This window comes from Diabrotica undecimpunctata, chromosome 5 (assembly GCF_040954645.1).
Source record: "Diabrotica undecimpunctata isolate CICGRU chromosome 5, icDiaUnde3, whole genome shotgun sequence".
Lineage (NCBI taxonomy): Eukaryota > Metazoa > Arthropoda > Insecta > Coleoptera > Chrysomelidae > Diabrotica > Diabrotica undecimpunctata.
Window position 1 is genome coordinate 137,847,736 of NC_092807.1, and position 15,073 is coordinate 137,862,808.

General features: G+C 30.8%; 2 protein-coding genes and 1 long non-coding RNA gene across 3 annotated transcripts in view; 1 reads left to right on the plus strand and 2 right to left on the minus strand.

Moving 5' to 3' along the window:
* Positions 1–4,106: 4,106 nt before the first annotated feature.
* LOC140441845 (cyclin-dependent kinases regulatory subunit-like) lies at positions 4,107–4,815 on the minus strand. The gene has a single exon (XM_072532792.1). It carries the CDS (start codon positions 4,556–4,558, stop codon positions 4,325–4,327), a length of 234 nt encoding a protein of 77 aa, XP_072388893.1. The 5' UTR covers positions 4,559–4,815; the 3' UTR covers positions 4,107–4,324.
* A 2,591-nt stretch (positions 4,816–7,406) lies between these two features.
* LOC140440802 (uncharacterized) lies at positions 7,407–8,582 on the minus strand. The gene is made up of 2 exons (XR_011950933.1): positions 8,331–8,582; positions 7,407–7,585 (listed from the first exon to the last, which is right to left on the minus strand). It is a non-coding gene; the product is annotated as an uncharacterized lncRNA (long non-coding RNA).
* A 1,133-nt stretch (positions 8,583–9,715) lies between these two features.
* The window catches only part of arr (low-density lipoprotein receptor-related protein 6), a 48,114-nt gene continuing 42,756 nt past the window's right edge, over positions 9,716–15,073 (plus strand). The window contains exons 1-4 of the mRNA XM_072532793.1: positions 9,716–9,856; positions 9,938–10,097; positions 12,770–12,996; positions 13,138–13,325. Of these exons, the coding sequence (XP_072388894.1) occupies positions 10,031–10,097; positions 12,770–12,996; positions 13,138–13,325 (482 nt within the window). The 5' untranslated portion in view covers positions 9,716–9,856; positions 9,938–10,030. The remainder of the gene's footprint in view (positions 9,857–9,937; positions 10,098–12,769; positions 12,997–13,137; positions 13,326–15,073) is intronic.

Here is a 15,073-nt window from a genome sequence, read left to right on the forward strand (position 1 = left end):
CTCACGCCAACCTCCACCCAAACCATGTCACCATTGACTGTATAAATAAACTGTCTGCTATTCCTAGTAGCAGTAATGCATTCATTAGTGATCAGTGTGGTAGTGTCTGGGGACTTGAAAAACTGAGATCTCGGAAGCCCCGAAGAAGACATCAAAGAGCTCATATCCCCTCATCCTCTTATATGGCATGTGTTAAATAGGTAAAAAAGAGTAAAAAAAAGTAATAGAATGTATTTATATTTTGTAACATATATTTACATGACGATTATCGTAAATAAGGCATAATAGAAGAAATACAATTAAGTAAAAAAACATTTAAAGATAACTGTTTATTTTCCTTTACTGAATTAAGTAGATAAGTAGAAATTATTTGAGATTTCTTAATACATTTCTTAATAAAGTATTAAATACAATTCTTTTAAATTGCATATTTAGTTCATTTAAATTTTACATCAAATATGTAATCAGACAGAAATTTACAAGCAGTTGAATTACTGAGAGAATACATATATCACTTTTGTTGATAAAAATTACAATTAAACCTCAGATAACCCTTTAACTAAAGACTACTTTAGTCATTTCCCCCATGAATTTCTCATGATTTTCAATATATTAAAACATCTGTGTAACCAACAGTCCTCATACTGACCAAGACTACTGAGTATTTTCAAAATTATCTACAACCTCCAATGAAGATAGCACTAAATATATAAAATATTTAAGATTTCAAGAAGAAATCCAGAATACATACTTCATCATATTGATCCAAAAATACAAGCTGCATATTGTATTCTCATATCTTAAAATGCAATATCATAAAACTTATTATAGCTGATTCAGATTCAATGAGATTCTACTTACCCTATTTTACATTCAAAAATCAGTTCTCTGTTCCATAAATATTTAAATACATATCTGGTACAATGCCTAATCACTTCTGTTTTAATTTGTTCTCTTGGTAAATAATCAAAACATAACATTTGATGAACAAGATTTGGAATGATGAAAAGATCCCTAATGATTGGAAAACCAGGATTATATGCCCAATCTATAAAAGAGGGGATAAACTGATATGCGAAAATTATCGCGGCATAACCCTCTTTTGCACGGCGTACAAAATTTTTACTAAATTGACTTCAACAACTAACTGAAAATATTGTCAGGGAATATCAAACCGGTTTCCGACAAGGAAGATCTACAACTGACCAACTATTCACAGTGAAACAAATCGTGGGAATACGACATCGACATCCACAACATATTCATAGATTTCAAACAAGCCTACGACTTAATTAATAGGAACAAGTTATATCAAATATTGCAGAGCTTTAATATCCCCCAAAAGTACATCCAACTGGTAAAAACAACAATGTATTCGTTAATAGCAACTGTCAGAGTCCAAAATGAGCTCACTGAAAACTTTACAATAGTTCAAGGATTAAAGCAAGGAGACGGGCTGGCACCGTCACTATTCAACCTGACCTTGGAATACGTGATAAGACAGCTGAATATAGGAAGAGGTAATCTAACAAATAAATCAATACAGATTGCCGCCTATGCCGATGATATCAGCATCATGTCTCGCAGAACAGAAGAGGCGGCAGAAATATATTCACAATTAAAACAAAGGCAAAAGAGACCGGACCAGAAATAAATATTCAAAAGACAAAAAAGTTAACACAGGCCAGAGCTAGGGGAAACAGACGCACAGTTGAATTAGAGGACGTTATTGAAACGGTAGAAAGTTTCACATATTTAGGAATTGCATTAAACACGGATGGAACAGAAGAACCAGAAATCCAAAGAAGAATAGTAAAGGGAAATAAAGCTTATTTTTCACTCGATCATGTGTTGAGCTCCAAAAACACACACTGGAGATCAAAAATCAGAGTATGGAGAGTATAGAAAACGGAATATGGAGATCCAGGTACAACCATGAACTCTACTAACTGTTCAGAGAGACACTGATCTCAGAATTCGTTAAACTTCAGAGACTTCACTGGGCTGGTCATGTAGTAAGAATGGAGACAGAAAGATTGCCGAAAAGAGCCCTAGATAAAAAATGCAGGGCGCAAGACCAAAAGGAAGGGCACGGAAAAGATGGGAAGATGAAATGGCAGCGGACGCAAAAAATTTGCTAGATGTGAGAACCTGGAGAAGATCGGCGCGGGACCGATAAGGGGAGGAGGCCAAGGCCCGATTTGGGCTGTAGCGCCATTGGAGAGAGAGAGAGAGAGAGAGAGAGAGAGAGAGAGAGAGAGAGAGAGAGAGAGAGAGCTGTTAGAAATATTATGCAAATAAACGAATATTTGTGGAGAATCAACATCAGTACCAGCATACCATAGAAACTGCCAAAAATTGAAAAAGGACATTAGCGTCATCACACTGTGCTGGTTATTTCAAGAAAGATAAAGTGAATCTTTATTTAATCAGAACATATTTTTATCTTTTGTCAAGAAAGGCATTGTGCTTTAAAAGCGATTTCGTGGTAAAGTTTCTATAACAAAAATAGTAGTTGTTTTGTTTAAATATGGATAATGACTTTAAAAATCTTTAATTATTGGTAAACTGTTAAAACCTTAGTGCTTCAAAGCAAATTAAAAAAAAGTAAAGATGAAACAGCAAGCACAATAAAACCATTAGGATGAATACAAAAACCATGATAGAATTTTTAGAAAAGTTCAACTAAAGAATGAAACAAGCTAAAGACAGATCATTTTATCTTATGTCATCCAGTTTTAAAAATAAATAATGTGAAGTAAATTTTTGTCAATCCAAACAGTAGTTCTTAGTCATCCACGAATTACTATTACATGAAATTTAAAAAGGTTTTTATATTTTGAGAATGATTTTTGAAGTGGAAATCGAAACATCAAAAATAAACTTATTTTAAACTTAAATTGTGGCTTATTCATAATAAAAACAGTAAAAAAGCTTGTTCAAATCCCCCCAATACTGAAGAGGAACAAGCAGAGCAAAAAATTTGCAAACTAGATTTGGAAAAACTTTGAGCTAGGTTGACAGGAAGACAATTTTTAACTCTTAGTGATGATCTGAAAACACATAATATATTGATATACAGTGTATCATATGAGAAAAACATTAACCAGACAAAAAATTGGCTAAACATGTGATCAAGAAGAAAATACAAAGTCAAAAATGTTTGCAGAGACAACCAGTTTGTTAACACAGTTAATTAATTAATTACAGCATGAAAGAAAACTTTAATTGAATGAGAAACATTTAACTGTAAAAAAGAAATTTAATTATATTAATGAAAATATTTAGAAATTAAAAACAGTTAAGAAAAAAATATAACATACCAACCATTAAGCTGCCCATACTAGGCATACAATGTGAAAGAAAAAATTTTTTTTTCATTTAGTTGTTGACCTTAAATTAGCAACCACACCTGTTGGCTACCAATTCAAGTATTCCTCATCAGTGATATATGCCTACGATTGAACTGTACATAAAATATTTCAAAGCACAACCAAGGCGTAGAATTTATTATTTTTATTTGGTATTAACAAATATAAAGATTATATGTAACATGACCATGCATCTTTGATATACAGTATTTCTCAGTAATTTGACTATGTAATCTGCAAATTACACTTTACAATCAGCTGCAGTGAAATAATGAAATAGTGTCAAAGAAAATTTACTACTACAAAACTACTCATTTTTATTTAATTCAGCTGATAATAGACAAAATTTGAGTGTTAATGAAAAGTGCTAAGAGTTGAAAAGTCTGAATGAAATTAACATATTGCTTTCAAATATCTTTAATTTAGTAAAGTAATTTTTAATTACTACTTAATTTAATAAAAATAGTATATTTGATACGTGATATTTTTGCCTAAACACCTCTATAAAGGTAGTATAAGATTACATGAATGTAAATTATTATTTAATTGAAATCTATCAGAAAGCAATAATTAATTATAGTATAACAAAGCTGATATGAACATATTAGCAAAATAAAAAAGGAAATAATTGATACCATATTATCAAATAAATGGTACAAGTCTAACTAAAGTTTTTGAATAGATATCCAAAGAAACAAAAACAGAAAATTTTGGATTTGAAAGAGAACAGATAGATTACATCTTTCTGGGAGCTTTATTTATATCAAACCAAATTTATTACAGCCATTAACATTTGTGAACATAAGAGTTCTTTCTAAACTTGAACTTATATCACTCTTTACTAACACCTAACCAATTATTAATAGAAGCTTTTAGTTTGTACAATTTGTTTTAAAGTATTATAAGTTTATCTAGTTCTTGCCTTATAACCAAATTTTAATATATAATTCCAACTAGTGTACCATACGTAATGGCCTTCTAAATAATAAAACATGGGGCTCTGGAGCATGTAACATGTAATGGACCCAATTAGGACTTTGTTGTACTCCTAGATTTCTCCATTCTGTTTCTGTCATTAAATGTGGTCTAGGTACCAATTTCGCTAAATCTGGGGGAAGAATTACGTGTCGGTATTCATACATTTCGTCACAATATTTTTCGGAATACTGAATAGTTTCAGCAGGCATTATTCAATGTTTTCATTTGTAAAAGTAACTGTTAGATTTTAAAACAAATGTTTTAGAAGCTCCTACAACGTATAATTGTTTAGGTAAACAACTATTAAGTTTTAAAACACTAATATTAATATTAGTTTTCTTTATTATAGTCTTATCAAAGAATATAGATGGTCTTACTTTGGTCTTGTCTTACTTTAGTTTACAAATATTTTCAAAAAATATGTTTTTACTTCAGTAACTGTCATTCAATTGACGGTTGTGCTGTTAGTATTTTAATGTTCTGTGGTTTCAAATATGGCCCGTGGTCTGTTTCTATTATATTGGTAGCCACTTCTCGCGTTGTTTAAATACAAACAAACTCTACAATAATTTTATGTAAATGAGTTGCTGAGAGCAAAAGTGGTGTAAGTCATGTTTCTGTATAATTTGCACTTAACCTCACACGGATAATATAATACCTGTAAAAGTGGTGTACGTAAAACTTCCAGTACTTCCTAATAGATGGCAGAAAGATACTGAACTTAGGAATAAAATGTTTTTTTGAGAAAAAAGAGAAAAATATTTTTGATATAGTTGTTCACAGTGGCGGATCCAGAAATTTTTGTCAGGGGGGTCATGGGTCTTGAGGGTGATTTTGATACAGGATTTAGATTTTTGCACCTTTTAGTGGCTCATCCCCAGAAATTTTTTGTCGGGGGGGCTCATGGGTCTTGAGGGTGATTTTGATATAGGATTTAGATATTTGCACTTCTACGATTGATATGATTTGTGCCTAATGTAAGGGAACCATTTTTTTAATAATTATTTTAAGCGATATATTAAACCAATGAGAAGTTATTAAAACCCAAATACCCTACGGGTGCAAAGAAAAGGGTAGAACATTAAGGGGTCTTAAACTTTAACAAGGTCAGAACAAGGATGTTCTCATGGGTTTTAAGAAATCAATGGGCACCACATGACTGCAGCAGTGGCGGCTGGTGTGGTAAAATTTTGGGTAGGCCAAGCCAGCAAATTACATAACTATGTGTAATCAGTGACGGATCCAGAGGGTGAGGTCACGAAGTCATGACCCCCTCCCTAACTAATTTTTTAATGATTTCTCTGTTCATTTTAACTTCTGCGTTGTATCTAATTTTTGCGATTTTTGATTTTTCATCTAGCAAATCGCGAACAGAAAACGCCCTTTTCTGTATATCCTTAAAGGACAGGAAATTACTTAAATGTTCCTTGCAACTAGAATGCTTTTTTAAGGAGGCAGACAGATTTTTTAAATCAAAGATTCCTTCACAATTCTATACACATTTCTTATTAGCAAATAACAAACACGGCCAACAATATAGTCTGTTTTTTCCAGACAACCATTTGTAGACATCATACCAAGAGCAATTAAAAGTACGCACCTTTTTCCCATCTTTTTGGCCAATACGCAATGTTGGAGTGGGCCTTTCATTCATAATAATTTTTTTCTATCAATTTCAGTTCTTCTAGATAATGGCGATTCCAATAGTGAAACAACAATGTCCAAACACTCACTAACAACATTATTATTACTGCAACCTGGTAAAGCGTCATAAAAACTCATTTTTATGTATCCGTTATAAAACAATCTCACATATATAAGTTGCATACAATCAGGCGATATAGAAATCACGCAAATGTGATTTTTTTTTCTTCGAATTTTAAGAATTTTTTTAAATTTATTTGGACAACCGTGCACTTGTTTGCAATTCTGTTGTTTGTTTAAAAATATGTTACAATTATAGATTATGTTACATATTTTTTTATCATAATTTAAAAAAAAATAATATTACAATTCGATAATTACGTTACAAGTGACAACGATGATCATCGTAGGCCCGATCGTCTGGTGCCTAAAGAGCAAGCATAAACATGACAATATAAATCGTTGTCCGGCAAGCTGCTTAACTTCAAACGCTTTTTGTACGGGGATCTTATGTGAGCTGGGTCGGCCAGTTCCTATCGGGCCTATTAATGATATTTAAAATGCCTGAATCCGATTCGATGCTTTCTGTGGTAATATAATAACTTGTTTTAACGGACGCTAATGATTTGAGTGATTTAGTACATTTAAAAGTTATTTACATGCATTTAACATAATTTTTAAATATATGTTTTTCAATTTTAAAGCTCTTAAAATTATTGGGTAGGCCCGGCCTATCCTGCCTACCCCCAAAAGCCGCCACTGGACTGCAGCGAACATCAGTATATGCCTCATAATCAACAGATAAATCCAATGTAGGATTTTTGAAGACCCCATTTGGTTTCAAAGTACTAATGAATTGAAAAAGAATTTACATTTTTAACACAAAAAAGAATTGCACATGTATGTTATTTACTATGACCATATTTTTTTGAGGTGGGGACAAACAAAACTATTTTAAAAAATGACTATAATGACTACTTGGTAAAATGACAAATCAGATAATTAGGGAGTAGAAGTAGAATATAAATTAAAACTAAAATAATAGTTTTCCAGTTGATGTTTTTAATTTCCTAATTATGTAATTTACATACCAAATGAGAATAATAGCCAGTTTATTACTCAGGTACCAATTGGAAATCTTAAACATCTGTCATAAAAATTACCTCAAGGCTAGCTAAAAAATATATTAAGAAAAATACATATCCAGTAGTCATGCTGAAGGAGATGGGTACAGTTATTAAAATCCTAGCAATATAAGTAAGACTGGCTACTTACTATTCACCCCCTATACTACAAATTCAACAAATCATCTATTGTTATTCATATGCTGGAAGTATGAGTTGTATGACAAGGCATATTCAAAAAAAATATCCACAAAATATGTCCAAAAACAGTAATTGCAATAAAACAAACTTTTACTACATAATTTTTATTATAATTCTAATATGCAATATTACAGAAACCTATTGCATTCAAAGTATACAGTTAACATGTTTTACAAATAGTGTAAATTGTACAAAAGTTATCACAAGATAAACACCCACATTATTCAGCAGGTAATGGCCATTATGAAGAAGGAATTATTAAGGGCACTGAAAAAAAAATACATATTAGACTATCATTTTCATGTTAAATATAATCAAATTCATAAAAAAAGGTCTAGATGTAGAGAGGTTAAATAGCTTATGATAAGGTATTATATGTCTATGTATGAGATTTTATAAAATCTACAATATTTATCCATGGACTAAACATTTAAAAAATTATATTTTGCAGCCTACAAACAAAAACTATTATCTATTAGGCGTGAAGAATAAACTAAGGTATTTAAATCCATGCATTAGCAAGTATTTTAATATATTTTTCAGCTAGGAATGTAATGAAGAATTGAAATAATTAAAATAAAGAATTTGTCTTTGTTGGTTTAAATAATAACTGTATCATATAGTTAGTTTTAGTATTAGTTAAGTATTATTAGTATTTATTAAAATATAATGCATCTCAGCTAAAGCTAGGAGATTGTATCTATGGAAATGATAATTTTAATAAAATTTTGAGCTGGCCAATTGGTCTAAACCAAGGTCATTAATCTAACACACACATGCATAACTTTAACTTAATATAGTTTTAAGCACAATCCCAGAAATCTATTTATATTGCCTAAAAGAAAATTGTTTTGGTATCAATTTCACTGTGTGGAAAAATTATCAATAATGATAGGGATTGAAAACAACACATTTATAATTTTTTAGTTTTGCTCAATTTTCATTTCAATACACTTGTAAGTATTTTCATGGAGATTTAATACAAACAATTAAGAAAAAGCAGCTTACTTACATGCTCTTATGACACCCACAAGTGCTCCAAATATGACTAAATTTGCAAGTACAGACTCCCTGCTCTTTTTCTTTTCGCTATCGTTATCTCTGGGACCAAGTCCGCCTTGATTAATTCTTCTCATGATTGATTTGTTTCACTATTTTGAACCAAATTTTAATTCTTTATTTTTAATATTCCAAAATTTTACTGTCAAAAGTGAGAGAAAATTAAGGTTATATAGGAGACAGACTGACAGAGTCAACTGTCAGTAGTCAGTACGTCAACCATAGATTACTATCGTCCGTTTGTTGTAATCGAAAAATCCACAGTTTTACAAAGTTTAAACTTTTTAATAATTAATTAATATATATTAATTATTCTCTTTTCACAATATACATTATTTTAAAAACAAAGATAACAATAGCTATTATTCTTAATTAATCTATATTATTTGCTATATTACTGTATTATTCGCTTATTTCGTAGATATAAATAAATATTTCAGAAGTTTTCCAGATAATATACGCTAACATATATATTTATTTAAAAAATCGTATAATTATCTTTTAGAATTTTGATAGTATGTAATAGAAATATTTGAATCTCTTTGACTTTGTTATAAACTATATCTTGCGTCTGTTTTTCTACATATTATGGAACAAAACCTGATTACCCCTTTTGATACCAAAGCTAGTTGAGGTACTTTTCGTATTTGAAACGATTTCACCATCCTTCTGGAAATCCATTTTTGTGGCATGTCTCCTATAATAATATAGTTTAAAATATTTATTTTGTGTTGTTTAACTTTCATGATATAGACCGGTGTATTTTGCTTCGTTCTTTCAGTGTTTTTGTTTCATAAGTAATTTAGTGCTTCAGTTGATATTATAAGCTCCCGATTTGGCCATTATATCGTTTATTGCCACTGCTTGAATTAATTAGAGTGTTTCCATATTATAAAAGAAATTCTATATAATAAAAATTCCTTAAAAGAACTATATGTTGAAATAATGATAAATTAAAATTTTTAAACCATTAGGATCCCATTAGGATCATCGAAATGTTGAAATTTGTTACTGTTATCACGGAAAACCAATTTATGCCACGGTTCGTACGAACCATGTACGAACCGTGAGTTTATGCCATAGATTTCTATGTTGTCTATTCAATGTCAGTCAATTTTAGGCATATTTTAATTTCTTTTTAAAATTTTTTTTATTATAAAAAGGATTTTTTAAATTATTATGAAATATTACTTTTTTTAAGCATCAAATTTGTATATAATTTATCAAAATATTATGCATTGCTATACATCGGTTAATATACCATTTTTTACACAAGACCTTAAAATAATATGATAGGTTGTAAAAAGATGCCCTTGTGCATTGTACCAACTACCAACATTTAGGCCAGCCAATGTGCTTCATTTTCATGAGATCAGATAGTTATTTTTGATATTTATGTTGCTTATCAAATTCTTTTATACTTGTCTTCCATTTTTTACTTTTTGTTTTGTTTGTGTACGTCACGTTGTGCGTCTAGTTGTGAGTTTTCTATTAAACTTTTATTTGTTTACCAAATGTGATTGTTGTTAAAGTTAAATTTCGGTTCTTGTTTGGTTTTAGTGAAACTGAAAATGATCTAAACATCTTAGCCCATCTCAAAATATGAAAATGTAAACAAAAAGTAGGAATGTCTTTTTCATAGGGTGTCTTCAAATGTTTCGCTACTCTTTTATTTTGTTATGGGCAATCATTTGTTTAATAGTGTCTTCCTTTTGTCGAGGTAAGTTTTATTAACAAATATTTCGTTAGTTCTATGCTTAAAATAAATAAATACATATCGAAGAATGCAAAGTATCTGAAAAATTCTATATAAAGTTAATATGATACAAAAAAAAACAATATTCGTAATTTATAACAACAAGACTAGTAACTTTTTATATCAATTCAGTGTAAGAAAACGAAAAATTATCGAGTTTCTCAGATTTGTATATTTTTATACTCTGATGGTTTTGACAATGGGCACCCAAAAAATTTCATCAAAACTAAAGTTCCATCATATTTTAATTCTGTAAATTTACAGTTTTATTCATTGGTATTTCAATTCCTTCATATTCAATACTAAAATGATCTTATGCATATCACTGAATTAAAAATAAATTAGGAATAGATTTAACACACTTGTTGCCCTAAGGTTTGGTAAAGTCAATAAAATAATAACTTTAATCACTACATGGACTACTGTTTTTTAATTTAAAAAAATATAAATTATACACAAAGGGGTTCTATTCAATTTACATAAATTGCAATGTTGCTTTCCTTCTCAATAATTAGGGTAACTCTAATAAAAGTTTTCTTGAACTATAGTTGCAACCAAGTCAAATATTTGAAATTTTTTTACTTTGTGTTATTGTTTAATTAGTCAACAAAGCTTTAACTCACAACTAATTTATTTACCAAAACTCTTATCTAGAAGGTGATTATAAATAAATACACAGGAAAAATGACAAATAAAATGAAAGAAAGAAAAACATAATATGTCACTTGCTAGTATGGCATTATTTATGTTTCTTTGACATTATTTTCCCTAGTACTCTTACATGTCTCACACTCAACACTCTAACAATTTGTTTCTAATAAATGTATGTTTATTTTAAATAAATAAATGTGCAGGAAAAACGATAAAGAAAATTAAAATATAATCTGTGACATGTTGACTAGCTATGGCATTCTTTGTTTTTTTTTCACACTAATGCAATATGTGTGCAGTTGTACTAAGTAGTTGGCTTTATCAAATGATTTTTTAAAATAATTTTTGAGTTTCTTATAAAAATAATTTTAAATATAAATCGAAATCGCTTAGATACACAGATTTTTAAACTTGTTCTAATATCTAAATCTATCAATGTTTCAGTATTTTTTCGAACCCCCATCAGGTGAAAACCTCGCCTTCATTTTTTTTAAAGCAAATCAATTGAGACTTGCCACTTTGTTTGAAAGATTATTAAAATCTGATTCCAAGAATAAAGTAACAATTAAACTGTTTTTTGTTTCTTCTCCTCCATTAGTATTTATTTATTTATCGTATGGCAATTACAACACATTTAAAACAAAATTACAAACACTAGTAATATAGGTATATGACAAATAGTTACAAACAAACATCAAGTGTATATAATCAATTGACTCTGAAGTTGCAAACAGGAAGTCTTCAGGGTTACCATTGTAGGATCTTGAGGGACACTCTTCAATAATGTGGTCGATGGTTTGGTTCTCACCACAGTCACATTGAGGAGACAGGTTCTTTCCCAATTTATGTAGCATGTATGCACATCTGCCATGTGTGGTTCGGATCCTATTTAGGGTGGACCATGTTTTGCGTGGAAGATCAAAACCTGGTGGCTTGTGGGTAATGCATGGCATGTTATTTTGCCATGTGTTCCATTCTTGGGACCATGCATTTGTGATGTTGAACTCCTCATATATCATCCTTGCCGTTTTCATTGGTGGTTTTCTAGAACAGAGACAGGTATTTTGTGCATCCTCAGTGTCTTGGTGGATCAGCAGGTTTATATTGTTCATAATCTTTGTGTATTCACATGTAAGTGTGTCAACTCATTGTAAATGTGGAGGTGGGATGTGACTTAATACTGGAAGCCATTGGGTGGGAGTTGATTTAATTGTACCAGCTATCATCCTTATAGTGTCGACAAGCTGTGCAGCTGAGTGTCGACCATTTTTACGTGTGGACTGTGTAGCCAAACTGGAGCAGAATATTCAGCAGTTGAGAAAACAGGGGCTAAGGCAGTAGAGCAGAGAGTGGAAGTCAATGCTCCCCAGGTGGTACCGCAGAGCTTCTGTTTAATGTTATTTCTTGTACTTAACTTTTGGGCAGTTTTTGTTAAGTGCTCCTCCATTACTAATTCACCTTTAACAAACAATCTGGACCATTTTTACCTGTACTATATTACTTTACTTACTTGGCCTATTATTAAATATTTCTTGTATTATGCTTTAACCACATCAAAGTTTTGTTAAGTTTTAAAAATGGCTCACACTCGAAATTTAATGGACAAATGTGAAGCAATTATTATTTTTGGAGAGGCTGAAACAGTAACTACCACAAATCCTTAAGAATTTTGAATCCACATTTTCTTGGCCTTCAAGTTGATAGACAATGGGTGCATTCAGAAGACTTCAACATCATACGAGGGACCTCATTATTGTTGATAATAGTGAGCCTTTTTGCTCCCTATTGGGATTGCTAGTAATCTACTTTAGTCAAGAAGCTGGTGTTTGCTTACATCCTTAACTTTATGCCACTAATGAAATAAATAAACAGATTGTATTTCCGTTATAGTACTAGAATGTGATTAAACTAGCACAAGTCCTTTTATATTTTATTTCCTTTGTGAAATAATAAAATTAATTTTATTTATATTTTTTTACTTTTAGGTAATGAAACCCCACTCCTGCTATACTCCACTATGTACGATATTCGCCTAGTGAACACCACTAGAGCATATAAACCAGAAGTTATCATTAAAAACACCAAGAATTCAACATCTTACATAGCTACATTAGACTACCATTATGCACTTAAGAAAATATTTTGGGCTGATCATGAAAATGAAAGTATTTTTAGTGTCGACTATTATTCAAAAGGGAATATTACAAATAAAGTAAGTATTTTTTTATTAGTATAATCTTTACTTTATTAATTAAAAACATTGAGAAGTATCTTAATGAAGGAAGATTGTATAATTAATACTTTTTGTTTTGTCAATTTAAATGTTAAATGCGCATTATTTACTTTGTTTCAGATGGAAATTATTACTGATGTAGTAACACCTGATGGATTAGCATGTGATTGGGTAACAAATAAATTATATTGGACTGACAGTGAGACCAATCATATTGAGGTAGCTACCATAGAAGGAAAATACAGGAAGGTTTTATTTTGGACTGATATTGATCAACCTAGGGCTATTGCCCTGGTTCCTTCTGAAGGGTGAGGTGTTATTTTATATATTTTAACGTATTTGATCATAATTTTACTCATCCTAATATTATCCACCAATATTTGAAATCAGGTGTAGCCAGTTGTTGTGAATTGTCTCCTTTCTACAACACAAGTAGCGAGTCTGGCGTTGGAACTGGCTAAGTGTGTAGACTTGGAATAAATATTTGTTCGTCGAAACAATTTTCTTGACACAAAGTCAAAGTGTTGATAGTAATGCTTGATGAATTTAAAGGCATTTGATTTTACGTTGCACTGTTACAAAAGATATTTATTTACAAATGTATTTAACTAAAACTTATTTGTCTGCTATGTGTGAATGAAAATTTACACAGAGCTCAAGAGAAGTGGTCAATCTGCCATGCAGTTACACAATTTTGCCGAGATGACTGCTGCACGAGAACCGATAACGACGTCTCTTGAGAGGCCAGGATGTACCTACTGTCTGGTATGGGAATCAAAAGAGGAGTCTCTAAATGCCGCTCCAATTCAACATCTTATAGGAAACAGCGACCCGCCAATTTCCAACTGACTAACGAATTTTAAACATTCCAAGGTGGGTTTTAATACGCCACTTTTTCTATACATTTACCAAGAAACTGCATAATAAAACAATAAAACTAAAAGATTTATTGCCCTTTTACGAGTTCCGAAAACAAACAAACATTACTGACCTAATTCTTAGTAGACAAAAAACTTGATAACTTTTAATAACTTGATAAAAATGATAACTTTTATATTGCGAAGAGGAGAATTGATGGTGACATAATATCGAAGCGTGTTTATATACTGAAAGAAACAACCTGTTCTATCAGGCATCTCAACGGAAAAACGGATGATACAAAACTTGTTTTGTTTGAGCTGAGATATGTCGAAAATAAATAGAATATATTTTCGTGTTTAATTAATAATTGTAACACAATAATGAGGGATTATTGTTGATAGGTTTCTGTCTTCTCTTACTTTAGTTTTTTCTCTAATCCAATTATTTATCTTTATATTTATCATTTGCCTTTCTATGACTCTTTGTACTTTCTGTACTATATTAACATTTGCCTTTGTAAAAGTCAATACTTGTGGCTAACAACAAAAAAATGTTGTTTCTAAGTATTGTGAGTATTTTTTTAAGATATACCTAACTCAATTTACCATACTCTATTAAAGCAAGTCTCAAGAAGAAGATATAGAGTACTATAAAGTACTAGGATTATTCCTAGTACTTTATAGTACTAGGAATAATCCCTGAAGTATAATTCGCAATTCAGAGCGTAACACTCCAACAAACTACAAGTACTTAGACTAACAGAGTAAATAATAGATAGATTCAATGACATTCAGAGCGTGGTATAAGCAATTAACGATCTCCAGAAGCTGGAGTACCACAGGAGGCGATCTTATCACCCCTTCTGTATAGCATATACACAGCAGACCTTCCAAGAATATTCAGAACACTACTTAGCCTTTACGCAGATGACACTGCAATAGCAGCGAAACAAAGACACTGGCTACAGTAGAAGAATGGAGTATCCAATGAAAAATAGTCATAAATCCAGAGAAGACACAAGCAGTGATAAGTCTAGATAATATTGTAACTTTATCAGAAGAAACCACCATGCACATTTCAAGGTATCACACATAAACTAATCGATATTTGATTTCAGACATCCCCCTCCAAAAATCATAAAAAGCACAAAAACAGACTAGGCCACCAAAAAAATTATAAAAACACAAACAAATCG